Raw genomic sequence first — 27634 nt, forward strand, 5'->3', positions numbered from 1 at the left:
CTGTAGTTTTAGCAGATCTTCATGCGTGTGATGATTCCCGTCAGACAGTATCCTGTATCGCACGCAAATACAATTTGTTTCTATAAACCTGGTGAGTTTTCTTAGGCGATTCCATGTTCCCAATAATTACAAGATCAACATCGTATCATTTTGCAAATGAATCAAAATTACAGACGGCATACTTCAGTCATAGCGTGTGCGTTCTTCATGCGTTCGTTGTCTGCAGCAGGCGTCTCCAGACGTCTCGAGGACCGGAAGTTGCCGTCGAAAATATTTCAGAAACAGCATATTCTCGGCGAACTTCTGCCGTGGTAAGTGGGAAATCTAGGCTTCCCATATATGTGGACGTTTAAATTCCACGTCCGATGTTTGAACGATGGCCCTTTTTGAGCGAAATCCAGTCCCATGTATTCGTTCATAACAACGCCCGTAGCACACGTTTGGTTTGGAGCAGTGACGTCACACTTACGGGGTCAATGACGCTGTGTTCACACTTGACAGGAACCGCTGCGTGATGGTTCATTCATTTAAGCATCTCGCGCCTCTTTAGGCCTCTGGATCCTGTGTCCTGGAAGAAGCCAAGGAGTCCTCACGGCATGAGAGTCTACGCTTGTGAAGGAGGAACATTTCATAAAGCTGTGAGCCCGCGCTCACAGTCGCGAGGAAGGGAGAGAGGAGTGTCCCCTCACCTCTCCTGAGAACAGGCTTTAGCGTCCCAGAACGGCGCAGAGCACTGCCGCGGAAAAACGGCTGCGAGGGATGGACAGGACGCGCCTCGCCCTGCCCTTCATGACTACTCAACTGGAGCTGAAAAAAGCGAAAGAAAATGCGGCGCCCGCGCCTCTTCACATCGAAGCCGCGGCCAAGTTCTTTTCTGCCATTCTCCAGGAAGTACGTTTGACAACGGCGCGTCGGTGATTACAGTGATTAAGCGGAGCCTCATTGAATCCTGCAGCCCTTCTGTCGGGGCGGGCCGTCAAACGCGAGGCGTTGCTCTCGTTCGGCCTAAAGATAGATGAAAGATGGCTCGCTGCTGCTCCGCTTCGGGTAAAAGTCACTTTGTTGCGCGCTGCGCGAGACAAGATGAATGCTACTTGAGGAATTCATGATGTGCTGCACACGTTGGATTCCGATCGACATTTAGAGCCATACGAGAGCGTTTCTGGTGTCATATCACTCACCGCCGTAGGTCATTAGAGCCCTCAACGTCCGCCGCTTTTGGCCTTGAGGCAATCGAACCGCTCGCGATACGGGTCGGATGCTTTAACGGCCGATTGGGAAATAAGGACGATGACGAGCGCGCGGGATTATTGGGGGCATGCGGGGGCGTGAACGGCACCGTTCCATAAGCGGCCATCCGAACCGGACGCGTCTCGCGGGTCCAACACGGCGCATGGCTTTTGCTAAAGGCATCGAGTTTCGCGTGTCATGAGGCGGCGCTCGAGTTCTGTAAAATGTGGGATATTTTCACGCAGGGCAGGTTAAGGTGAAGCCCGGCAGCGGCATCCAAGTGGCATGCCTAGTTTGCCAGAGATCGGGGAAAACTGCCTTGTTACAATTTCTGAACAGATTGCACGCAAGTTGTGCAGCGACTTGACGCCACGAAGTACGTGCGTTATTTGCTCTTCAGTGAGTAAAAATCGGACGTGTTGTACCAGCACTATAGTCCTGTCCATGCCAGCGATTCTAGTGCCATGCTTACCAAGGAGACGTTTAACCACTACGAGGAACTACTACTATATGACAATACCACTGCACGGCTGCGATGCCCTGCGGACGAAACGCGCGCGACGCCCCCTTTTTCGAGAGCATTTTCCGACCGAATGCTCGCTTTGAGCGTCCTGTGTTTGTTGCGGGCGGCCATTGTGCATGGCTCACGATCTTCTTTCCCAGTCCCGTGCTGGGCAGTTATGCAAAGTACCGCGGATTAGATCCACAACCGCTCGGGGAGCTTTCGCCGGCACAGGGGCGTGTCCCGACTATCGCCCCCAGCAAAAGGTCGCTGTGCGCACGCAGGCCTGCTCCCTTTCTTCGATTGCTCCGAGGACACTGTATCACATTGTACGACTCGATTCGCGGTTTGTATACTGAGCGCCTTCTTGAACGCTGACTGATGACGCGCTGCTGTGCCTGTTGCGTGCATCGCGCGTGGCAAATTGTGGGAGGAAAAAGCGAGTTTCGGAAAATTGCTACCAGCCTACTGCTTTGATCACTAAAATTCTCAGACTCAAACCCGCGTTTTCCTTCGATGGAAACCTGTCATTTCAACCCACCTCGCAACAACTATAGCTTCTCTACCCAAGACCATAGGGTTCAATCGCTGCACGAGCAAGGATTTCAGACTGGATGGTTTTAGTTTTGTATCATTTTCAGTTTGGAAGCGTAGAGCACTTGATTAATTCGCAATAAATATTTTAATGCTATAATATACACGGTAACAGGCTAACGCAATGCCAGTCAAAGGTACAGGCGCACGAGCATAGTTCTTCACAGTGTTCTGTTCCCGCGGGAATTTAGACACGCCCTCCCCTCACAAATATGATCAATGAGTTTCAGTTGAGTTGCTAATGCATTCCTATAGAGTCAATTGAAACTCAATATAAACTCGACGTATAACGAGTTTCATCATAAGAAACTTGAATATCGATTCTATTGAATTAACTCATTAGGAACGCAATTGAGTTTGATTCATGATAAACTCAGTATCGAGTTTATTGAATGTATTCATTAGGAATGCAATTGAATTTGGTCATTGAGAACTTATTATATATTCGTTTGAATTTACTTATTAAAAATGCAAATGAGTTTGTTCGTTATGAACTTCATATCTATTCATTTGAATCTACTCAATTGACATGGAAACGAGTTTTATCATCAAAAACTCAATATCGATTATATTGAATTTACTTATTACATTTGCAAATGAGTTTCATTATTAAGAGCTCAGTATTGATTATTTTAAGCTTACTCATTAGATGTATAGATATCTTTTGTCATTTCTTATTTTTGAGCTGAGTCACTGGACATGCACTTGAGTTGTATTACTTGACAGACATTTCTTTGTCTCCTCATTGGAGATTCAAACGAGTTTTTGTAATTGAGTAGTTGACATCAGCTGGTTTGCGCCCTTTGCTCTTGAGGAACCCAGCAAGGGCACAGCTGCAAATAACCATGAGTTATTTCTCTCAGAATAAACATACTTGCTCAGATTTATTGGTCCAAGAAATGGAAACCATAACTTTTGACACCTTCGAGAGCATATCGTGCATTATGTTAACTCTAAGGTCGCTGACAAGGTGAGAACAACGCGGAGGAGCTTCACGTGTTTCCCCTCAAGCTTGAAGGCCCGTTCACACTCTTGCGACCGAGTACGACCGAGAGAGACGAGATCTGTTAAAACTTCCTAAAATTTCTTAGGACGAGAGAGCACACTGGCATTGCGGCGCCATCTATGCGGTGACCCTGGAACTGCATTTCACAACAGCGAAGGTTTTGCGGGATTTCCGAGCTCAAATGTGCGTGAGACCTATATGAAAGGTTCGTTTATAACGTTGACAAAGGTTTTTTGAGCCAAGAAAGAAAGGATAATGCGCGAGAGAAATAGAAAATATGCCGGACCGCCGAGTTTACACTGCTACCCAATAGATGGCGCAAGTGTCTCCTCTGGTTGTAAGAGGTTTTAAGGAACCCACTTTTAAGAGGTCGCAAGAGTGTGAACGGGCCTTCAGTCTCCCCCTTGAAAACGCTTCAACGCATCGCGCACATCAATCAATCGCGCGCGAGCTGTCGAAGCATGGTGGAAAGCATGGAGCGGGTGCTGAAGGCCGGGAGTTTGAAAGACACGCCATGCCCTTTTCACTTTGCCAGTGATTATAATGAAATCACTAAGCCTATTATACTAGTCAATTCGTAAAAAAAAGGAATAAAATGTTTTAAAGTGAGCAACTACCGTGCCTGGTCTTGTCCTGAGTGCTACTATGCAAAGAAGCAATAACATACCAGCTAGGAATCGCTTTCGTGGATTTAGCGACTGCACTGAACGATTATTGCTTGCACCAATGTTTTTCTTTTTTTTTTTTTTTAGCAAGTATGGGATAAGTTTAATGACGCCGAAACACTGATTATCATTTATCAGACTTCCGAGGAGGGGATAGCATTCTGGGAACCCTTATAAATGCTGAGGTGGTCACCGGCCAAATGAATACCTTTCATATGTAGGGTATATACGGCGGTGGGGGATGGAACTTAACACGACTAAATGCAAGGCCACGAGAGTATCGCTAAATGTAATTTTTCTTATTTTCTCGAAGATGTCCCCTCACTTTCTGTCTCTTCTTATAAATACTTAGGTGTGTATATAACCTCAGGTATTTCCTGGCAAACGCATGTTGAGTATGCTATTAGTAACGCTAATCGAATGCTGGGTTATCTAAAACAAAACTTTTCACTTGCCCCTTCATCTTCGAACTAACACTGTACAAAACGCTTGTACCCTCTAAATTACAATGTGCTTCTTCTATCTGGGACCCCGGTCATTCCAAACTAACTAACGCCCTGGAATCAGTTCAGTATCGTTCCGCTCGCTTTTATTCCTAATAACTTTCATCGAACCGCAAGCGTGAGCTCAATGAAAACTAGTCTATCAATGCCTAACCTCAATTTACGTCGCAAAATAGCTCGCTTATGTCTCTGTCATAAGATATACCATACTAACTCATTACCTCACAACCGACTGCTGAGTCATTCGTCTTATATTTCGCCACGCATTGATCATACGTATAAAGAGTGTGATTACTGTGTTGAGTGAGAGTGTGATTAGTGTGTAGTAAGTGCTGTATGATGTTTTGCTTGTTTCCTTCATGTGCTTCGTTTCCTCCATGTTCTATGCTCTAAGTAATTATGAAATAAAAATTCCCAACGAGTTACAGAATTTTTTTTAAACGCAGTTGCAAAGACTTATATTGAAAGACAGTTGCAAAAATTCCATTGAAACACTACTGCCAAAAATTCAATTGAAATGCAATTGCGAAGCATTTAATTAAAACTCCGTGGCCAATATCCTGTTATGGTTTCATAGTTTCAATTGAGACTCAATTCAGTGAATCCTTTACAATATCAATTAAAACTCGTTTCATTCTTTTTTTTTTTTTTTTTTTTGTAAGGGTCGGTCTATTCCTGCAAGCACCACTCCACGGAACGTTTGAGATGGGGTATTCCTCTGCACGAGCGCTTTTAATTATTATTATCTCCGTTTGCGTAGAAAGATGGAAGGTGGGTCACGCTCATGCCCCGGGGGAATCAAGAAGCTAACATTTTCTATTTTGGTCGGAAGCTTTTCTAACGCCGCACGAGGTTAGTCAAGTGGAGGCAGGCCGAAACTCATGATGGATGAGCTCTTCCCGTCCGATATGTAGAGTGGAATGAACCGTCGAAAGCTGTACGAGGAACTATCAACAGAAAGACGACGATCCTTCACATTAAACGAGCGGTGCACCGAGTGGGTTTCTAAACACGGTTACCGAACCGCGACCACGACGGTTAATTCAGCGGCGTCACATTGAATAAGTAACTGCATGCCCTCCGAATAAAGGCATTAAAAAGTAAAGCCTCGAGCGTGTTCGAGAATTGTGGGGTGCCGCTTTAGAATTAAGTGCAACAATTAATTTAATAATCTCTCCTAATGCGATCTATTTGTACCGATCGATTTCTCAACAATTTTGCTTTTGCTTCCATTCTGAATTCCTGTAAGAAAACAAAGCCCGAAAGGAACTCTACGAAAATTAACAAAAAGACATATCAGGCTAAAAATGAGCGCTTCTTCGCGTGATGCATTGTAATGCCCGGATGAATTGCGTTTGTGCCCCCTAAATTTTAGGGTCGCTGTATTTCACGAAGGCTTGTGCAGAGAGGGCATCAGCCAAAGCAACCCTCTATGTTATGCTAAGACGAAGTATAACAGGTTTTGAAGGCTATAAATGACTTTCGGATGCATATGTTGGCAACAGACCTCTCCAAAAACCCCAACAGATTCCTTTTAGCGTCAGTTTGAGCCACAGGGAAGTCGGGCTAACGATGTGTTTGTTGCCGCGCAGTTGTGCGGATAAGTTGGTTGATTGAGCGCCGTTGTCGTTGCAGGCACCCGGAGTCCCGGCTGGCGCGCATGTTCAACGGTAGCATCCCAATCGTGCTGGACAGTCTGAAGCAGCACTACTTCATCGACCGAGATGGCAAGATGTTCCGGCACGTGCTGAACTTCCTGCGCACCAACACGGTGGCCGTGCCGGCCGACTTCCCGGAGCTGGAACTGCTGTACGAGGAGGCCCGTTACTACGATATCCCGGCGCTAACGCGGCAGCTGGAGCCCCTGCGCGAGCAGGCGCAGCAGCGGAGACGTGCGGCCAGCGTAGGGGCGAGCCCGGCGGCCATCGCCAGCACCACGTCCCAGCTGAGCCCCGGCGCCCCCAAGCAGAGCAAGCGGCCGCCGGCCAACCACTGCGACGGCCTCGTCTCTCCGTCGGAGAAGGACGCCGAGCGCTTCCAGGACGCCTCGTACCAGTGCCTGGCGCTCAACATCAGTCCGGACATGGGCGAGCGCATCGTCATCAGCGGGGAGCGGGCCCTGGTCGAGCAGGTCTTCCCGGAGATCGCGCAGGCGCTCATGGACGCCCGCAGCGGTGTCGCCTGGAACCAGGACACCAAACACGTGATCCGGTTCCCTCTCAACGGCTACTGCAAGCTCAACTCGCTGCAGACCATCACGCGGCTTCTCAACGCGGGCTTCCGGGTCATGGCGTCCAACGGCGGCGGCGTGGAGGGACAACAGTTCAGCGAGTACCTGTTCGTGCGCAGGAACCTGCCGTTCTAAGTGGGCCATTACGCCGCCGAACCCTAGCAGCGGCCGGGACGCGGTGAACTGTCGCGTCGAGCGACCCGGAGCCGCCCTCGGCTGAGACTCATTTCCTGTGCCACGCAGTGTGCATCCGGGAGTCGTCGGAACTGTGCCCTCGGAGCCCTGTGGACTGCGTGTGCCGCCGATCGCTGGACGGACGCGAGTGACAGTCGCGAGCAACGGCACGGCTTCTTTTATTTGTGCAAACGAAGGAGTTGTGGGGGAACCGTGGGGCAGGCCCTCTTCTCTTTGGGCTGCCGTCTTCAAGATGGCGAGCGCCGTGTTGTTCGATGGGTATGTGCTTTATATCACACCACGCGCTCTGTACTGCAAGCTTCATCGTCGGGACACCGCCCCGTGTATCCCCGCTACCGTCGACTTGACGAGCGACTCTGCAATAAAGATCTCAGACCGCATCGAGACATGGGACGACTCATTTCTGAAGGGCTGTCGCAACGCCTCCGTTCTTAGCCAGCTTATCTTTTTTGAGCCAGCCTGAACTCGAATGGACACAGCTATGTCGTTACGGCAGTTTGGAGCGAAAAAAACAAAACCACAAAAAACCTTTAGCATCTTCCTAAGCAGGCGCGTATGAGGCTTCATGCGCAGGGCTTGGCAGTAATGGAGAATTCACGTCAGAGTCGAGGCACCATCTTTGGTGAATTTTTTTCTGATTTCCAAATGCTCAGTAATAATAACTTGGCTTGTCTCCCTATTCAGATCCTGTTGTGCTACTAGCCGCACACCTAATCTTCGATCTTCCTTTGCGATTTTGTTTGCTGCTCACTCCTTGCATCATCGTGCACATCCTCTCGACCTTCCTGCAAACATGTGTCCTTGAAAACACTCCATTTCTTCCTAGCATGTTTCCCATAAGCTATTTTTAATAGGGCTAACTAGGATGCCTAAACGTCCTTCTGTTTAGGGTGATGACATCCTTTGTAGTACCCAATGCCGACAGCACGCGCTGAAAAGGAAAATACGAAGAAATCGCCGAAAACAAAATGTCTCTGTAGCGCCGTCAACGCTAAGAGCCCGTGCAGAGAAACGCTTTTTCACGCGCTTCGGATCAAAAAAGAAAAATAAGCGTTCGGAACGAAATGGCCAGATATGTCATAAACCTAAGCAAAGCGCGCATGAAAGCACCCTATAGGGCTAAAGTCGGGGTCACAGGGGATCGTTGGCCGAGTGGTCTAGCGCACACCAGCTCGGAGCACGTGGAGCGAAAGCTCGCGCTGCAGAACCCAGGGATCCTGGGTTCGAGCCCCACCCCTGCCCGTTTCGATCTGGATGAGCATCGTACCGGCGTGCGGTCGTGTATCACTACTGCGTGGTGCACGTTAAAGACCCCAGGCTAGCGGCTGTACCGCACTGGCTAAATTTCTCATCTACAGCTGGGAGACTCGTCGCCCCTGTGAGGCAGACCAAGTTCTAGGCTGTATAAACACACACACAACCCAATATAATATGTCGGGGTCACACTGCTTATACATCATACAAAAAAGACAATCTACGAACATCAGTCACCGCGATATCCGTAGTTCGAATGCCGCGTTCGAAGTTTCTCCTTGCTCTCGTTGACATGCGGCATTCGAAGCACGAATCTCGTGGTGACTTGCGTTCGAATCTGTTTGCAGACTGTCCTTTGTGTGATGTATAAGCAGTGTGAACCCGGCTTAATTTTTCACATCTACCAATCGTTACACACAACGTGATGTTAATGAGGCTTCAGAGAGGTTGTTACTCATCTTCCACCCACAACGTAATACGAACACGTAGAACTTCTGCTGCTTAAAAGGCTTAAAAGGTTTAGACGGAACTTGGAAGTGCTCCAACCAAAATCCAAAAAACGGTTCAGCCCGACGTTCAAAACCTGCTCGGTTTCTTCATCAGGGCTCGCGAGGACTAAATCCGAAAAAGGCTTTTCCTGGAGTCTTCCCCTAAAAACGACAGATTTCTGTCGAAAATGTTCTCATTCAAGGCTTATAAGGTTTGCGTTTCAGATAAGCGTACAAATCGTTGTCATTCACCGCCCCAGCATCACGCGGCGGCCATTCTGGAAATTAAATTGTCATACCTCGAACATACGCATAGAGCAATGGCTCAGGGACCATGGCTCTATGCACATCTACGAGTCATGCTCCCCGAGTCATCTACCCCCTCCCCCCCCCCCCCCCCCCCCCCCCCACACACACACACACACCCTCCCCATTTTTTTCCCAAAGAAAAAAGAAATACTGATTACGCCACTGTGCTAGAGTGAACCTCTAAGAGCTCTAAAAACTTGATGGAGCTCTGATCATTATTTTTTTTTTTTTACTTCGTTGTGAGACTTTAGAAGTGATATCCATTGAACGAAATCCACCAACCGTGTTTTCAACTTTTCTAGGAAGTGAAAGTGCTGCTCCCTCCCATTTGCTGACACCACCCTTTGATGTGCGAGTATGTGTGCACGTGTACTGGCGCATGCAATAACCCCCAAGTAATTTGGACGACCATGTTTCACGATAGATCATCTCCAGAAGATAGCTAACCAAAAGTAGCCGGTGTGGTCAACAACTGTTCAGCAGTCAGTTTGCCTGTTCTAGCTAATACACCCCCCGAACGAGACTCGTTCAGCCCGCCCGAATCCCAAATCTGGAGCTGCGTTTGTTATACGTTCGAAAATTCGCCATCAGGATAGAGACGGCGTGATTTTGACTTGGCCTAATCTACTATTCGCAACTTTCACTAACTATAGGGGGCTTACTGGCAGATATAAAAATAAAGCCCCTCGATGTGTTTGCATTTGTCTCGCAAGTAGCGGCAAATGCGTCAGTGCACGAGGCCCGTGTCTCGAGCGGTCCTTGAAAGCGTATGGCGGCGGAGCAGCTGCTCGTGACACCTGTCTTCCGCGTTTCCAATACAATGCTTGGCGGTACTTATAAGCGTGAATTTTATCAGTACGTCCCAACAACAGTCGGTTTCCCAACCCCCACCCCCCCCCCCCCCCAAAAAAAAAACAAAAAAAAAAAAAAAAAAAAACACGCATATTACAAAAGGACTGTATATCAAAATGGCTCTCCTCTGGATGATCGACGTCGACAGCAGTACGATGTTCGGTCTGCGACACCTAGGTAATTCTAGCTTTGTTAAATACTCGCGATATTAGAGCCTTACCTCTTTTTTATGTTGGAAAGTTGTATGCAAGCATCCTTATGGTGAAGTCGATCATTCACGAACTATGGAGCGCGATTCTCACACCGCGGTACCACCACTGGTAAAAGTTGCGAATACAGATGGAGTATACTAATGTACTGGACAGGTGTGAATTGTAAGTAACGTAAGGTCGCACCGAATATAATAATAATGAGCATTACGAATGCGCCATTTCAAAGGGGAATAATTTTGGAGGCTTGGCTAAGCTTTTAGAGAAAGTGCAAGGCGATTCATTTTACTGAGTTGTTGATTGAGTGGACATCAGGAAGGCCAGTTCTTTGATCCTGCGCGTTGTAATTTTAATAAAAGCCATCATTAGGCCATGGAGGTACGTAGTAAGGTGGATAGTTGAGCTAGTTGGTAGTAGTTGTACGTACATGATTAGGGGAAAACAGCGCCATAAGACAAGTGCAGAGAGATGTTCCTTCTCTTTATCCTTGTCTTACAGCGATTTTCCCCTAATCATGGAGGTATGTCTAATGTCTCATGGAGGATGACGGTGCAAAGACTAACTCTCAAATGCAAATGTGCGTCTCGCACTCTACCTTCAGAACATCTGGCGTTCATCACCTACGATACTGCTCATGAATGGAAGGCAGCATATACACCCGAACAAAAAGCTAGCTTTCGTCGTTTCAAGTGTGAAAGAATCGTAGGGAGAGCCGATAAATATAGAGTAGAAGTGAGCGTCATTGTGCTGACAGAACAGCACGGGGCGCCTTGCGACACACATCCGAGCTGTGGTCGCGAGACAGGGGCCCCAGTCGGTTTCTGTGTAGCAGGTCTGGTGCCTCGCAAATCCACCTCAAATGAGCAGCACCGTTATTTTAGGTTAGTACAGCACAACTTACATTCTGGGAAATGTACTACGACCGTTTTTCACTTCTAAACTTTCCACAACCGCCAAAAAAAAAAAAAACAATAAATAAAAAACTCAGTTTACTTAACACAATGTAACTCGTGTACAACACTTTTTTTTTTACTTTGTTTTAATGCAACGGCACAACGAATTCCCTTGTTTTTTTTTGTGCATTTTATTTTTGTTACTTGCTTTTTCCCGGTCAGCATCCTGACCTTCACGAGCGAAGCGTCCTTGGGACCTCGGTAAAAATCGCTCGGGGGGCCAGCGAAGCGCCTCCTCGACACGCCGAAAGCAATTTCGCTTCTTTCGCTGCTGCTGTTGTTTTGGCGCAGTGCAAGCTGTCTCAGTTTCAGAGCGCGCAGCGCACAGCGGGCTGCCACGGATGGGATGGGTCGCAGACGCATCCAGCCCGGCGGCAGTCGAGATCAGCCCACGCGTGCCTTTAAACCGGTTATGAACCCGCGCACAGTGCGGACATTCCTGAATTTGTCTTTCCGCCAGGCAGCTGGAACACTAAAAGGAAGGCAAGTGAAAAGGATTGACCCCTTCAGTGAAACCCTTCGACCTCGCGCGAAAAGGGAAGAACGAGAAAAAAAAGAAAGCGTCGCTCCAGGCTCGGGCGTTGGAGTCGCGGTGCTAATGCTGGAAATTTATGGTGCACCGCAGCGGGATGCCCCCAGCGATGCGGCGGGAGCAGCCACACGACCGTCTCGGGGAACTGCTCTTTTGCATCTCAGGAACGCGCATTCGGAGGCCCGCGGGCCACTGGAAAGGCACGGGCCGTGTCCGTCGAGAACTCCGGGCTTTATTCATTCGCTTATTCAAAGCGAGTTTCATTTTCACTGGCTCGACAGTAGTCCACGCCGTTTTCGTTTCTGCAAGAAAAAGAAGAAAGCATTTATTTAAAAGTTAGAAAGCGTTTCGTCGAAAAATGAACGGCTCGACGCCATCGTCCCCGAAATAAGTTAACGCGCGTTTAGTGCTTTCTCCGGCAGGTACGCCATTTGTTTGGCTTTTACTCCGCAATAAATAAAAGGGAGAGACGCAGCAAAGAGCGGAGGGAGCGACGTGACCGGGCAATTTCTTGCGGTCCCCTGGGCGCGCACAGACCGAAGGCGGTGGCGGCGGCGGCGACCTGCGCGAGACCACCGACAGCGAACATCCGAAACGTCGGCTCGGTGCGAGAAGCGGTCGCTCGCCGGAGGTGGTCCCGCGGACGCGTGGGCTGCCTCAGGGTTTCCCGGATTAACGCCGCCTCCTCCGGGCCCCTCGACCGAATGGGAGAGCGCCCACGGTGATACAAATGATCCCGTGGCACCGATCCAAATTGGCGCTCCAACAAAGAGAAGAAAGGGAAAGGGCGCGCTCCGCCGCCAGCCGCCGCGGCGGACGTCGCCGCTGCACCGTGCTTCCGCGAACGATAACGCGCCGCGGCGCGCGGACCAGAAGGGCGTCACGCGATGGGCACCCTCGTCGCTCATCGCTCGCCGCCACTGCCGCTCGCAGACCGACAAATCCGGTATCCGTGAACGCGAGTCGAATCGGAACGCGCCCCGACACGAAGCCACGTCGTGGGTCGCGTGCTCACGGTCCGAGGTTTCGCTGCTGAATTGACAACGTGCGGGAATACTGCTTCGAATTCTAACACGAAGCGTCATTCCCATGCGCGTAGAAAGCGAGGGAGGGGAAGAGATCAAAGCGCGCCGGGACTCCGGTGAGCCTACCTCTGGCTGGGACGATGAGTGGTAGACGCAAAACGCGTTGGTCTCTCTACCCACTGTTCGAAGGCGTTCGAACGCCGAAAGCCGGACGCCGGCGTTCGAACGCGTTCGAAGAGTAAGTAGCTGCCTTTGCGCCTATCCACTGATCATTCCAGTGATCGGTCAGAGCTCGGCTCCTCTCAGTTTCTAACTTCCTACCCACATTGCTTGAACACTGCAGAGAGAACCGGTACTCGTGGCTTCTTCTAGCACCGTAAAACCGGGGTCACCACTGCTCATACGTCCTACAAAGGACAGTCTGCAAACGCGAGTCACCGCAATATTCGTGGTTCGAATGCCGCGTGCCAAGTTTCATCATTGAACTCGTTGCCATGCGGCATTCGGAGCACGGATCTCGCGGTGACGAGGGCGACGAGACGTGTGACGTCACGACGATCCTCATCTCCTCGCTTCGTCACGTCGAGTTGGTGAACCGAAGCGAGGAGGAGAGAAGCAGGGCCGCTTCCCCTCATTCTCAACTGTTTCAGGAGGATCGTGACATCAGAGTCCTCGCTTGATCGCGCCCTTCTTTTTAAAAAAAAATACGGCTATCCGTTTGAGATATCGATGTATGAGTGATTGTCTTGGAGTTCGTATACTCCAGTTCAACGCTTCTGCGGCCTTATTTTGCACAATCAAAATTTCTGTTCAGTATCCCTTTAAGGCTACGAATGACAGAGCGGTATTCGATTTGAATCACTATAGGGTGTGGCTCATCATGCTCACGCTTCGCAATTGGTTCTTGGGAATTCTTAGTGGCTAATGCAGCGATCTCATTGGCTGCGAAGTGCAAATAACATCTTCGGGGCTCGCCACGCCCTGAATTTCTTTACTACCTATTAGCCTCGAGATCGACCTAGATGTGGCGCTACTGCCGCGCTATCATCATCATCAAAGCGGGGATAGAAGCATGGCCGCCCCATAGGCTCTCCACGTTCGCGCGCGAGACGGTGTAGATTCTTGCGTTTACTTTGTCGCACAGTATCGGAGGGAAAACAATTCTAGCGGAAAATGATGTGGTACCGTTCGGTACTTCGGTGACGATCGAATCGTCTTACCAGCGTAGGGCCTAAATTTAAATAATCGCTGGTGTGGATGCGTCGTCTGCTCTAGGCAGACGTTGGGAAGCATGGATCACCACGACGGATGCCTGTCTCCGGGTGAACTGCACTATTTATGTTAAATATTTGTTTCTTTTAAAATAGAGGTGTCGGTTCTCCAGCGTGGTAATTCAACAAAACAATGAATTCCAACCCGGATAACATAATACGGGCACTGTGGGTTGTGAAATCACAGGTTGTGTGCGTTTTTGCTTTTGCAACTTTTAGCTTTTGGAGAAACACAAACATTTAGCATGGAGAGAAGTTAGTGCTGTATCGGAAATTACCGTGCTACTGAGTTCCGCTGCAGCCAATGTTCCCCTTTACTGTACCATGGTGTGGGTAAGATTTTCGGACTCGGAACGAGTATCGTTATCGGGGGTATCGGAACGATCTACCTGTCTAATATACCACTCACTGCGGCCGCTCTGAGAACTTTCGTTTCTCCCGGCAAAAAGAGCCACTGAGCAGGGCGTTTCCAGCGAAGAGGGAACCAGAGTCGAGAGACCGTGACCGTGGTCACTGTCGTGCGTCATGTAGCGTATAGACAGTTTTAGTAGATCATTAAGATGACTCCAATACCTGATACTCTGCCGAAGCCAGTGCGTATGCATCGTATCGTTACCGGGGATCGTTATCGTATCGGAACGGTCTACTTTACACCTCTTGTGCCTCGCGAATCGTCTGGCCCTGGACGTCCTGGGCGTCTGGAGTAGTTATCAGCCTCTGTCCTCGACCCCTGATCGGGGTCTATCGGCATAACCGGCGTCGCCCAGGGCGTTACCGACGGAGGGGACACTCCTGGAGCCCGGCGGGCTGCTGCCGCGGAGCGACGCGTCTCCGAAAAAAAACGCCTCGGGTGGTAGCTGTCTGGTCTGCAAGCCCTCAGCCGGGGAAAGCCGCCTGGGGAAACTCCGGGTGTTAATTATATGTCAATTAAAAGATATGCCGCCTTTCATTTTTTTTCTCGGACGGCCCTCGCTTCGGGGCACACTGGCGGCCAAAGTTAGTCGAGTGAAACGCGACAAAAAACAATCCTAGGAAAATTGGAAGAGCTGCAGATCCCCGTGGGGCACACACTCAGACCATGCGCCTGACAGGGCTGGCAGACGCGAGTATAGGTGGTCATGCAAAAGATTACCCTTGTGGGCCATGCTGCTACGCGCGTGCGCATGATATTTAAAAGTATATTGCGCGAGTTCAGAAATCGCGCTGGGAAAGCATGCCTTACCAGCCACCAACGTTACTAAAACACTCAGTTGGGAAACTCGCTGTCGAAATCTGGGCCGCTGGCGTCCACCGAGACCGAGCTAAATACGACAACAGCGCCACTCTTTATCATTTGTCTGTACTGTGGTCACATTGAGCTTTTAGAAAGCATGTTTTTGCGTAAAAACAAACGGAAAAGAGTCTTTTTGTATGAAATTTGTTGGAGTTTAGTACAAAATGAAGTGCGCGTGATGTTTTTATCATCTTTAGTTTGCAAAGTCTTGCGGAACAATTAATATTGTTTTTATACAACCATGCCTCAGCGGTCCTTTCATGTAGCGCGTCCCGACCTATGTGCATTTTAACTTCGGTAGAAATTCGCGGCGCGTCCGCTGGGGAGACGGGGGTGGCACCCCTGTAGCCTCTTCCGCTGTATCTGTTTCGGCACCAAAACGGCCGTTTAAAGCCAAAATAGAAGTAACATGCAGTTCCTCGAGAGGCCGCTGCGGGAAAAATGGCGGCGTTGTGTTCGCCATTAGCTAGGTTCTGGCGGACAGATTGGGGCCACTTTTTCAGAGCAGTCTCTATGGCAGTTTCTCAACTGAGTGGTTCTAGTAACGTTGCCAGCCACAGTGGAAAATTAATGGAGGCGTCTTAAAAGTGTAGCAGAGTGCGTTGGGATTGATCAGCCAATGGTTGGTATTATATATACTTATTTTCGACAACTGTATTGCATATCGCGGTCCCTTTGGGCTAAAGGTCATACTAGCGATCCAAACAATTGCGTGAAAACACCGAACACATAATTGACCATTTGGGAAAAGAATGACGCTGTGAAAGACCAGCTGCATCAGGTTGGGTTTATATCATTAAGAAATTCCTGCGAGTTCAAATATCGCGTTTTGGTATGCTCAGAAACAGCGGAGAATGCAACGTGACTTTTATCTCGAAGTTTCAAAGTCGTTCAGTCGCGTTTCGTTGAGCTTGCGACGTGAAAGGGTGACGTGCGAAGTCGCTTTTCGTATGCTCAGCTGACCGTACCTTAAAATAAACCGAATCGAGTAAGCGTGGATCTATCTATGATCTCCTGACGCTGTGCCAAAACATTTTTTTCCCCAAAGTTTACCGAAACCAAACATTAAATACGGATACTACAATAACAAGCGTCACTCGCTCCGCTAAACGGGAACCCCTCGGCGCAAAAGTGTTTATCAACCGAGCCCGCGAGTGGCGAGCTTCGTTCGCGATTCTTCTCCCAAGGACATTGACCACGTGTTGCGGACACACCCAAACTACCAGCACCCTTCGTGCAGTCTTCAACACTGCCCGACGAGCGCCTGGACGGCCTCACTCGATCACGGGAGACCTGCTTTTCATAACGGACGATGCCGCCTTCGGTCAAATCACAGCTCCTTACTCATACGCCGTAAGAGTAGCCAGGGTACCCGAAACGTAAGCTGCCTGCCGCATGCTCGCAGCACCCATTCATTAATCCATCCATCTCCTTCTAACGTTTTCTTTTTTTTCTAATTCACACGGCTTCTTAATCCGATGTCCTACCAGTAGTTTTGAATGTTTTTTTTTTTTCTTCTTCAAATCGTATAGTTACCTTCGTCTATTTCGAATAGCATAACAAGTTTACCTGGGATTTTGCACTTGGCTACAACATAAAAAAAAAAAAAAATCTAGTCTGTTGTATTATCGTGGCAAACGCAGTGGTAACACAGTTTGTAATGTGTTAGTGTGAAGAAACTGTAAGCATGTGCAGGGGCAGATACCGGTATTTCCTGAAGAGGAAAGCGTATGAAATATCAGAGAAACCCCCCCCCCCCCCCTTTTTTTTTCCTGCCCAAAAAGTTTACTCATCTATCCGGACCCCCCTTTGAAATTGCCACTGCGCACGTGGAGACTGGATGACGCGAATGGTAGCTGGGTGCCGTGTTTTGCGGTGGCAATGGAAATCCGACTTTCTCGGAGCCTGTTGGAGTGAGACGCAATAGACGTAGTGCGCGAAAAACCGAACAAAAGTGGCAGTGCCGACTAGAGCTCGGGTGTTGCAGCTCGCGGCAAAAGGGAACCTAACACTGGAACATACCTCAGACAGTTGCTGCCGTTGCGGTAAAGTAAACAGTCTTATAAAACGTCTCTTGCTATTTTTTTTTTTGGTCGCCCCTTTTTTGCGCTTTTTCTCTCTGGAAGACCGGCGCGCGCTCGTTTCACGGAGAAGAGCGCGGCAGTGTGGCTGAACACTTGATGTTTTCCACCCGCCGGGGGTAACACGGAAGGCCTTCGGCTTATCGACTTCTGTCCCTAGCTGGGTACGGAAAATGGTTAGGTGACAACCGTATAACATACCTTGTGTTAAAACACATTCTGTGTAAAAGAAAAGGTCTCCTTAATATTTGCACGCTCGAACTGGAAATAAGTACTTTGCATAGGGATAGATAGAAGATTCCCGTGTGCAGTGGTTAGTGATTACCAGCAACGTGCTCCCTTCAATCATATGTGCGGATAGCTGTCTTGGAAGACGGAACAACACTATCGTGAAGGGCTAACGTGAAATGAAGCAAAGGGAGGGGCGGTGAACGATCGTACAGGAAGCGAGAGAGAGAGCAGAAGACGGACGGTAATGAAAATGAAAGGAGGGAGGAGCAGGACGACGGCGAGTCCATCACCAAGGACGCCTAGGGTGCCACTCCGTCGTCACGTATGTAGTTACGTTCACCTGTGCATCGCGTTAACACCCGACCTGTTGAGGTAAGGAAAAAGAGTCGCTGTATTCGCCGCGAACGATGAAACAGACCGCTGAACCGGAATGTTAAGTTTCAAAACTAATGAGCGAGCTTCCCGGGTTGGTACAGTACTCAAATATGTGATTCATGCAGATGAATGAAGATCTGATTATTGTATTTCTTTGAACAAAGTTCTCTGATCGCGCCGATCGGGCGCACCGTCAGCAAGAAGGAGACGGTACGGGCGAGGCCTTCTGGGAGTATGGCCGTGGCGGAGCGTATGCTGACTTGCTCTCTCTCTTTCTCTCGTTTTTCGTTCTCATAGGTGACGCTTCACGTGACGCTATATTTTTGCACGTTGTTAGCAGCGGATGTTCAGAACTAGCTCCCATTCATCGTATTCCATTCTGATTGTGTGGAATGGACGTGGAACGTGAATCCGCGTGTGTTCCTCGAAAGCAGTGAAGAGAAAGCACCCGTGTGATCGGGGAGATTGAGCACCGATCAAAACTGTGCACGCGCGGTGTGTTCGCTTCTGAAATGCCATAAAAAGTTGTCCTCGAGCATCGCCTGAGCATGAGCTGTGACGATGACGACGTGGGCGGGTCGTAGGTGTATGGCAGCACTCTCTAGGCCTCTTCCTTAGTACATTTTCGCGCTCCTAATCAGACGGCACTTCGCTACCGCTGCTGTTGCCGCACGTCGCCATAGCACAACCGAGGTCCGAGCTCGAGGTACGAGCAGGTACGAGCATGCTTGACGAGCACGGAACAGACCGAGGTTGCCAAATACCGGACGGACGGGTGACTACTATGCGCTCTGTCAGAGGCAGCACCTTGCACCACCTAGCCTAGACCGGGCAGAGCGCCTGCCCAAGCTAGGTTGCCCAGCCGGGCAAGTAACGCGGCGTCGCGAAGCGAGGTTCCAAAGGCGCGCACCAGGGGTTGCGAACAATATTATATTTTTATTTAATAAATTTCGGACACGATCTCGCTCAGGACAATGCAACTTATAAGTAACTGACGTGCCATAAATCCCTTTACAACCAAGAAGTTCTACCCAAAATATTGGTTCAGTATCCCTTTAAAGTTCCAGACACATGCACGCACAAAGTGTCCGACGCGTCCAAAAGCCCAGATAATCCCACCTAAAAGGATGCGCTGAACCGAAATTTGGATTTCGCAAAATGAGGCCGCAGAAGCTTTGAACGGGACGCTACGAACTCCAAACCATCACTGATACATTGATATCTCGAACGGATAGCCGTATCTTTGGTGAAAGAAGGGCGCGATCAAGCAAGACTATGACGTCACGATCCTCCTGGAACAGTTGAGAACGAGGGGAAGCGGCCTCACTTCTCTCCTCCTCGCTTCCGTCGAGCTCGTTCACGAGCTCGACGGGACGAAGCGAATGGAGAGGGAATGAGAATCGTCACGTCGCATGTCTCGTCGGCCACGTCGGCCGACGAGACATGGTGACTGCCGGAGCGCGATTTGAATAAAACTTAATAATCATCGACCCTATACTCAAACGTCAGATGCCAAAAGACTTTATACGTGGTGCTTTCTGCAATGGCAGCGGAAACTATTCAGCACGTGTTTCGTAAGCACAGAGGTTACATATTCGTCTATAAGAAAGCACTAGGCCGGAGTCAAAGTGTAATAGATCCTTCAGACAGCGCGGTGGGAACAGAACAACAGTTTATTTCCGTATGAGCGTTTATATACACTGCGCATGTTATGATAAGCGAACGCGGCTTGCGTTGGTGATAGGCGCTGACAGCGATAACAACAAATATACCTTGTCACTACATGACACTCCTTTCTCCTACGATTAGATGCACAAAACAATAAAGAACGCTTGGTTAATCATTAATGTCATAGCGTACAACAGGATGTCGATTGCGTGTTGATCTTCGTGGTGGAGCCGGAGCTTGCGTTGCTGACTCCGTGCTCGCCTCCGGCCGCTGCGACGTTCCCGCTGTAGGTGGGAGCCTGAAGTGATAGTCCACCCTTGTGCTGGCATCCCCTTGAGGCGCCGTCCAGGCTCGTCTCAGCTGGTTCCGGTGTCTGTGATGGCGCTCCCCGTTGGACCGTGTACGACACCGGGCCTCGCACTTCCACCACGGTAGCTTCTTTCCACAGGGGTCCTGGATTGAAACTCTTTGCGTAGACTGCGTCACCCACAGCAAAACACTTTGTTGGCGACGCCTGAACCTCAGGTTCACGCTGACGATCTGGGTGAAGTCTGTCCAAGGCTGTCCTCAACCTCCGCCCCATCATCAATTCTGCCGGTGACTTTCCCGTGACAGAATGCTGCATGGTGTGTTGTTTAAACAAGACCCGCGCAATCTTGCACTGAGTTGTGCCTTCCTGTTGTTTCTTCAAAGCTTCCTTGACTTCTCTTACCATCCGTTCGGCCCTGCCATTACTGGCGGGATGATAAGGTGCTGCGAACACTGTACGAACACCGTTCAATTTCAAGAACGTTTGCAATTCAGCACCAATGAACGCTGTGCCATTATCAGAGACGATTACGTCTGGCACCCCGTGAGCATAGGTCGGCATTTTAAGCTGTCCTCACTCAAACTCACGATCACTATTTTTTCCTCAATCAGGACTCACGCCCACTCACGATCACGATTTATTCAAAATAGGGTCATCACCCGGACTCACCCTCACGGTTCAACGCAAGACCAAAACTCACTCGCCGTCATCATCGCGGTCGTCACGCTCACATATCATCACGGTCATCACGCTCAGAGGTCATCACAAATCATCAGACTCACAGGCCATCAGACTCACAGGTCATCACACTGACAGGTCCTCACGGTCCTCACACTCACAGGTCATCACGGTCCTCGCACTCACAGGTCCTCACACTCACAGCTCTACACGGTCCTCACACTCACAGGTCCTCACGGTTCTCACACTCACACAGGCCCTCACGGCCCTCACACTCACAGGCCATCACGGTCCTCTCACTCACAGGTCCTCACACTCACAGCTCCTCACGGTCCTCACACTCACAAGTCCTCACGGTCCTTGCACTCGCACAGGTCCTCACGGTCCTCACGGTCCTCACGGTCCTCACACTCACAGGTCATCACGGTCCTCGCACTCACAGGTCCTCACACTCACAGCTCCTCATGGTCCTCACACCTCACAGGTCCTCACGGTCCTCACACTCACACAGGTCTTCACGCTTATCTTACCCACAGGTCCTCACACTCACAGGTCATCACGCTTACAGGTTGCTTTCTTTGTTTTTCTTTTGTTCCTCGCAAGCCGTTGGTCTGTCTCCGCGTGAGTCGTGCGACGGGGAAACTACCCCAAAACAGTGAACTTCTGAACCGCTTATCCAATTTGAAAGAAATGTACTATGTTTATGTTTATGCTCCGCACATTTCTACCAAATCTCGTTCACCCTGATTAGTCACGAAAATAACTAAATGCAAGCTGACGAAATTGGGTGTGTTGAACTTTCGCCTGCTGGCAAGGGCAGCGGAAAAACACAAACGCGCCTTCCGACAGGTTACACAGACAGCGTCGCAGTGATTAGAGCATCGCCTCGCTGTGCATACCTCGCTCATTTGTACACAAATGAACGATTAATGCATATACAGTCGAATCTCGTTAATTCAAACTTGAGGGGGACCGAAACTTTGTTTGAATAAAGCAAAGTTTGAATTACCGGGAGTTTCCTCCCATAGAGACGCATAGGATGGGACCTGCATGTTAGTTTGAATTATCCACAAGTTTGAATTAAGAGAGTTTGAATTAATGAGAGTCGACTGTATTATCCCAGTTTCTTTTTTCGTGTGCCACCCACACGTAATTCTACGGAAGTTTATGCAGCATATATATAATAAACATATGCACTGACCAAATTTTTTTTCTCTCTTTTTTTTTTTTTTTTTGAGGAAAAGGGGGGGGGGCGGTATCGTTAGGTAGGGTGACGTCCGTCTGGTTTGAAATCTCACCATAATCCCTGTTGGATGTGTTGGGTGAGGGGTTCCGCAGTTCTGTGGTGTCCGTCAGTCGTATGCTGTTCTATGAGCAGAGACCGTTGGAGGCCGAGTTTTCCTTCTCACTCGAGCTACTTCTGCTTTTGTTGATCGACCGTGCTTGCCGCACTAGGCTGCGATTTAAGGAATCATCAGCCGACATTGTTTTTCAGTCATCTCGGCCTTTATAAAATACTGCCAGCATTTATTATCTTGATACGTGCAGCCGTCCTTGGATTGGTTTCATTTGGATTGGTTTGGCATGGCTTTGCTTAATTTGGCTTAGAGTGGATCGGGGGGTTTGGGGTCGTCTCCGTGTGTCTCTTTGTCGCGCTCTCGATCACGTAGGGTGCGCCACTTTTTATGTGGCAAGCCGCGCCATTCTTGGCGCGCACGGTTCATCGAACAAGGTTTTATAGACTGATCGTTTCATTGACACTGCGATGTTTCATCGGCAGACCGTTTCTTCGACATTCGATGCTTGACAGAGTTTGCTACATTTCGTCAACACGTCTTTTTTTTTTTTTTTATTCGGACGTCTAGACGTCATTTCTCTTTCTCTCTCTTTCATCGACGCGGCTTCTTGGCGCCTCGCGTTCTTCGCATGTTCGCAGCGCACTACCGTGGTGTCCGCTACGGACAGGGCGCAGGTGGCGCAAGCGCAAATGCTCCTCACTCTTTGTACACAGTGCGCTGTGCGCTTACGTTGCTGGAGTGGTGCGTGCGGCGAGGCGTTCTTTTGGATACGGTTGGCTGTACGGGCGCGTGATCGGCCTGTCTAGCGGCTATTTGTTTACGTAAGGAGCGTGCCCTATGAAGCTGAGGCTCGGCACTCGACAGCCAGACGGCCGGACGTAATTGTTGCTTTCTGTCGTGCTCTTGGCTACGTGCACACTCAAAGCTCGCGAGGTGCATAATCGTTCCAAACTTTTTCTAAAGGAGTGTTTCTCGACGCGGTAATGGCCTCGTATACCATTCTTTTTTTTTTTTTTTTGTAGTATTATGTAAGGCTTATTTTGTGCCCAGCAATGCACGCAAAATACCAAAACTGATGTTTTGCATTCTCGTCTTGCAAGTTTTCCGAAAAAGGTAGTGACGTAGCGGTTAACCTGTCGGTTTCGGTAGTCTTTAAGAGTCGATGAACAATGTATTTACATTGTTGTAGTGTGTAGAGTCGGAGCTGGCGGAGATCTATCGCCTACGTCGTCTTCTTTGCCATTGGGCAGCTGACCGATTCTAGAGCGTTGGGCAGATCAGCTCATGAGAAACAGCGACGCGCGCAATCTAGCTGGTAGTTGTGTCTCTTTCAGGACTCATATGAGTCACACAGGTCTGTCGCGTCGCCGCGAAGCGGCGGCGCGATTAAGTTCGCGTTTCACGGCTACCACAATTGTCATTGTGGTAGCCGTGAGAGTGTGTGAGATCGGCCTATTGGTCAAAGCGAACGGCGAGCTCTGGTTTTCATTTTTTGTCGGGAGGTGTTTACAGATATTCCGTTTTCCTGGTTGATAACAAGAACCTATTAATATGTCGGCCTGAAATGTTCACTACAGTACACACGAATGAGCACTGTTAAGCACTATATAAATAGGATTACGCTGGAAGCGTAATCCTGTTTATATAGTAGCGTAGCGAAACTGGCGGTGGGTCGGTCTATTACCTCAAGCACGGTTCACACATCTGCGTTCCGAGCGACAGAAACAACACGAACGACATCACACCGGGACGATTCTGTTCGCATAACAGAACGTGACAGAGATGGCAAAGAGCAGCTTTATCAAGCAATCATGTGTCACGGTGGTCTTGGTGTCATGTCGTTCGTGTCGTTTCTGTCGTTCCTCTATATCGGAACGCAAATGTGTGAACCGGCCTTTACGAGCCTACTCTGATGTTACGCTTGAACGGCACGGAAAATAGGTCTTCCCGCCTTTTTGTGGCGTCGCCACGGGTATGAATACTAACGGGGTCTATTTAAGTGATTTGTTCGGCACACAACCGTCAGTACAGGTTATAAGTTATGACTAGGGATGCCGCGAACTCCTTTCGAACCGAAGGTTCGATTATCGGTTCAAGCGGTTCGAATTATTTCAAATTTTTGAACTTTACATATCGAGAAATTCGACGGAAATCGAATTTTCGAACTTGTTACACTAAGAAGTTCGACGCTTTTAGAAATTTCGAACTTTACACGTTCAGAAACGCAATGTTTTCCGAACCTTCGAACTTTTTACGCTAAAAAGTTCGATCCTTCGCGAACTTATTACGCTGCGAAATTGGATGCTTGTCAAACTTTCGAACTTGATAAGACTAAAAAATCGATGATTTTCGAACTTTCGAACTTGACGATGACAGCGCAGGGAAAACCAATCTCAATCCGGACACTCAGGAAGACAAGCATTCGCGCTTGTCTTCCTGAGTGTCTGGTGTGAGGTTGGTTTTCCCTGCGCTGTCACCGTCAAGTATGGTTCACCAACTCGCCCAAGCATCCATCCTATCAAAGAACTTTCGAATTTATTTATCTAAAGAATCCGAAAATTTTCGAACTTCGATTCCTGAAAATTCAAAAGTTCGAAGAACTTCGAACTTTTAGGGTAAAGGTTTCAAGTTCGTCGAACTTCGAAAGACGGGTGGGCGGTTTCATTTGGACTCAAGCCGTACGATGTACATTCGTAATTTCTTTTCTCAAATTTCGACATGCGGTGCCGCATTCCTTGCAAAAGAAAATGCCGTTTATTTCAATCATCTGGCATGCTTGCTTTTAAAGAAATAAATTCCCGAAGGAGCAAGCAAGGACGACGGGTTTTTGACAATTGTCGTTCGTTCCATATTTGAAGCACCTTATAGCCGAAGCTCTGTATGGTACAGATGTTAAACTTTTTAAGACTTATCTATGTATAGCCTAGGTAAGTGTAGTCTTTAGGTAAGAATATTGCTGTTCAAGATGAGTTTCGAAGAAATGTCCAAACATGTATCTACGGGCGATTATGCCCTAAACTCGGTAATTGTTTTCGTCTCGCATTTAAATCAACACCACAGACAGTACATATTATTGCCATCTGCAGAATACAAAATGATGTATTTATTGTTTTTTCACGTTGAGGAATAAATTAACTCATGGGGGAAGGTTTGTAATACTGTTCAAGTCAGACATGTACAAATTACTCAAAAAAGGTAGTTAAGTTAAGTTACTGAGTATCGACGCCAAAAGTAATTGGAGTAGAGTAGAAATTACGCATTTGTAATAGTAATTGAGTAAACTACTAACTACTCTAACAAGTAGCGAGTTACTTTGAAGTTACTTTCGAAGTTACTTTTTTATATTTTTGTGGTAGCGAAACGAACAACAATTTTGATCAATGAAAAACCCTGCGAGCCTAAAATAAATGCAGTCTATTTATAGCTTGCATTTGCGCCAACATAATTTATTCGCTCGCAGAAGCAATTGACTTTCAAAGTTCTTGATAGGAGAGTTTTCCCCTTTTCCTTTTAAAGACGTCCCCAGCCGAGGTAAATAGACGTTCCACCGTGGCACTGAATAGAACGGCAGCGTTGAATTTGAGAAACAGGCTGTGCAGGGTCGAGTAAGCGAGTGTCGGCATCTTAGGTGTCCATGACGAAACATGTGAGGTTTGCCTCGGGTAGAGGGTCTTTTATAACAAACTTTCCTACTTTTTCTTTTTTCTTCGTAAAGTTGAGATTGTTATGACTGGCCCCTCTTTATACCGACGTCGTTCTGAGTACGCTGAGCGAGTGCACCAGACCGTTAAGGGTTCAAGTTTCGCGCCACGACGATGAGATCATCAGGACGACTGCGCGTCCCGTTGTAGTGCTAGTGCTACGCTACTGAAAAAAGAAATGTTTTGGTCTAACAGAAGATGAACCGAAGTATACTTCGCCGCTGACGCCGGGTCCAACAAAAGGATCTCCCAAGGGTAACTCGCAATCCTCGCCGGCGACTGCAATATTCTGACGCGCCTGACATGCCTGACAAGTAAATCGTTTTTAACAAAGAGGAGGTCTCCCAGGCATGGATGGTCGGAAGGACACGAAGGATTACGTGAACAAGCATCGTCGCTCGTATACAGTTACAGCTGGAAGCGGGAACGTGCTCCCATGAACGGATTATCCGTGCCAGGGTTTGTGCGCGGGGGAGTCCGGCTTTGCAAAGGCGTATGCGCTGACGACAAGGCGACCATGGGAACAGGCGCCCAGCTGCGAGGTCATTCCAGTGGCGCCTCCCGTGGAACCTACCGCTTGAGTCAGAACTCTCTAAAGACAGACAACAACTCTCGGAGTGTCCCCGTCTTTCACGGTTGCAGCTGGAAACGCGGCGCCTGCGTGCATTACCGGATTAGGTCAATACCCGACCAAGGCTTGTTAAGCATCTCTTCCTGCGTTCGTGCGTGCCGGTGTTATGTTTTGGCTGCTCGTCGCCACCTTGACCCAAGGACGCCTTCCCGAACAAGGGGGCCCCTTCTTAGGGAATGCCACCTCATCTGCCGGCGTCTTATTCATTTCTGCGCTCAAACTTTCGTGATGGGCAAAATCAGCACTATATAATTTCGAAAGTAGTTAGTAATTTGAGTAGAAGTTACCTGAAAAAAGTAGTTAAATTAAACTACTAATTACCTAAATCGAGTTGTAATTGAAAGTTACCAAGTTACTCGAAAAAGTAGTTAAACTACAGTAGTTTGAGTAGAGTAGTTGAACTACGTCCAAGTCTGGTTCAAGTTCAGCACGTCATTAAAAAAAAAAAAATCATTTTTAGTTTTTTTTTTTTTCGTTTTACGTTTTTGGAACGTGTTTCTTTTAGCCTGTACACATTTTGGTTGGAGAAACTTGTTTCGTAGTTCTGGGCCTCTGAATTTGCAAGAATACAACACTTCCCGGCGGATTCTTGATAGTTTCTTTTTTCTCGCCAGCTTTTTATTTCCGCATTTATTGTTATGTTTCATTTTTTATTATTATTATTATTGGCATGGTTATATAGGTTGCAAAGACATAGCTTTGAACTTCCGAACCACTGAGCATGCGACGAGTAGTGACGAGTTTCTAACAGCGACCATCTAGGCGATCTTTTATGCTGTGAAGGACGACAGTAGCTATACATATGCATAAATAATTTCAGATTAAAATAAGCTCGACCACACCGTCTTTCCCCGTATTGTTTTCTTTAACAGTCCAAAATACCCCCCCCCCTTTTTTTTGTTTTCTTTTTTTTTTGTCCCCTGTTTTTACTTTTCTGACGTCACTGGTATGGTAGAACGCTCCTCGACCTCGAGTTGTGTCGGCTTCTGTGCTTTTTGCTCGGCGTTTCTTCCGTCCCGGGAAATAAGCATCTAGAGCAATTCCAAACTGAAAAATTGCCAAGGTGCAGGCGAGCTGGTGTATGTTGATCGTGATGCAAAATCCTGAGACTGAAAATGAAATTTGAAAGAAAAAGTGTAAGAAGACAGAAAAAAGGGGACAGGACAACGTCTCAAACTCGACGTTGTCCTGAGCTAGCTGAGTTTGAGACGTTCTCCTCTCGTTTTTTTGTCTTCGTACAATTTTTCTCTCAAAGTTCATTCCATCATGGTTTTGCATCATGTACAAACTAATATTACTATATGCCAGCGTCACTCGGGCGGCGTTCGATCGGATTACTATCAGCGTGCAATGGGTAGGGAGGCAGTTTGCCAGATCGCTTTAAAGGGGCGATGCAACAATTTTTGTATTTTGCGCAAATACCACTTAAAACGGATCCCTAACGTTAATGACCTGTGAAATACCCGTTAGTTTTTTACCCCACGCAATCGAAGTCGCAGAAAAAAATAAAGAGAAACGAGCAGAGTTCACCCTTTCAACTCGCAGCCACGACAAGCGGCCACGTGATCTG

The 27634-nt window shown here is 48.3% G+C and overlaps 1 protein-coding gene across 2 annotated transcripts in view; it reads left to right on the top strand.

Annotated features, from left to right (window-relative positions):
- LOC8037048 (BTB/POZ domain-containing protein kctd15-like) overlaps positions 1 to 7313 on the top strand; it is a 126765-nt gene extending 119452 nt beyond the window's left edge. The window contains exon 4 of one of the 2 annotated variants that reach the window (XM_029974709.4): positions 6136 to 7313. In XM_029974709.4, coding sequence (XP_029830569.1) covers positions 6136 to 6865 — 730 coding nt within the window. In that variant the 3' untranslated portion in view covers positions 6866 to 7313. The remainder of the gene's footprint in view (positions 1 to 6135) is intronic. The other variant, XM_029974717.4, reaches the window with a different exon arrangement.
- The last annotated feature ends 20321 nt before the right edge of the window (positions 7314 to 27634 follow it).

This window comes from Ixodes scapularis, unplaced genomic scaffold (genome assembly GCF_016920785.2).
Source record: "Ixodes scapularis isolate PalLabHiFi unplaced genomic scaffold, ASM1692078v2 PGA_scaffold9__187_contigs__length_104089568, whole genome shotgun sequence".
Taxonomy (NCBI): domain Eukaryota; kingdom Metazoa; phylum Arthropoda; class Arachnida; order Ixodida; family Ixodidae; genus Ixodes; species Ixodes scapularis.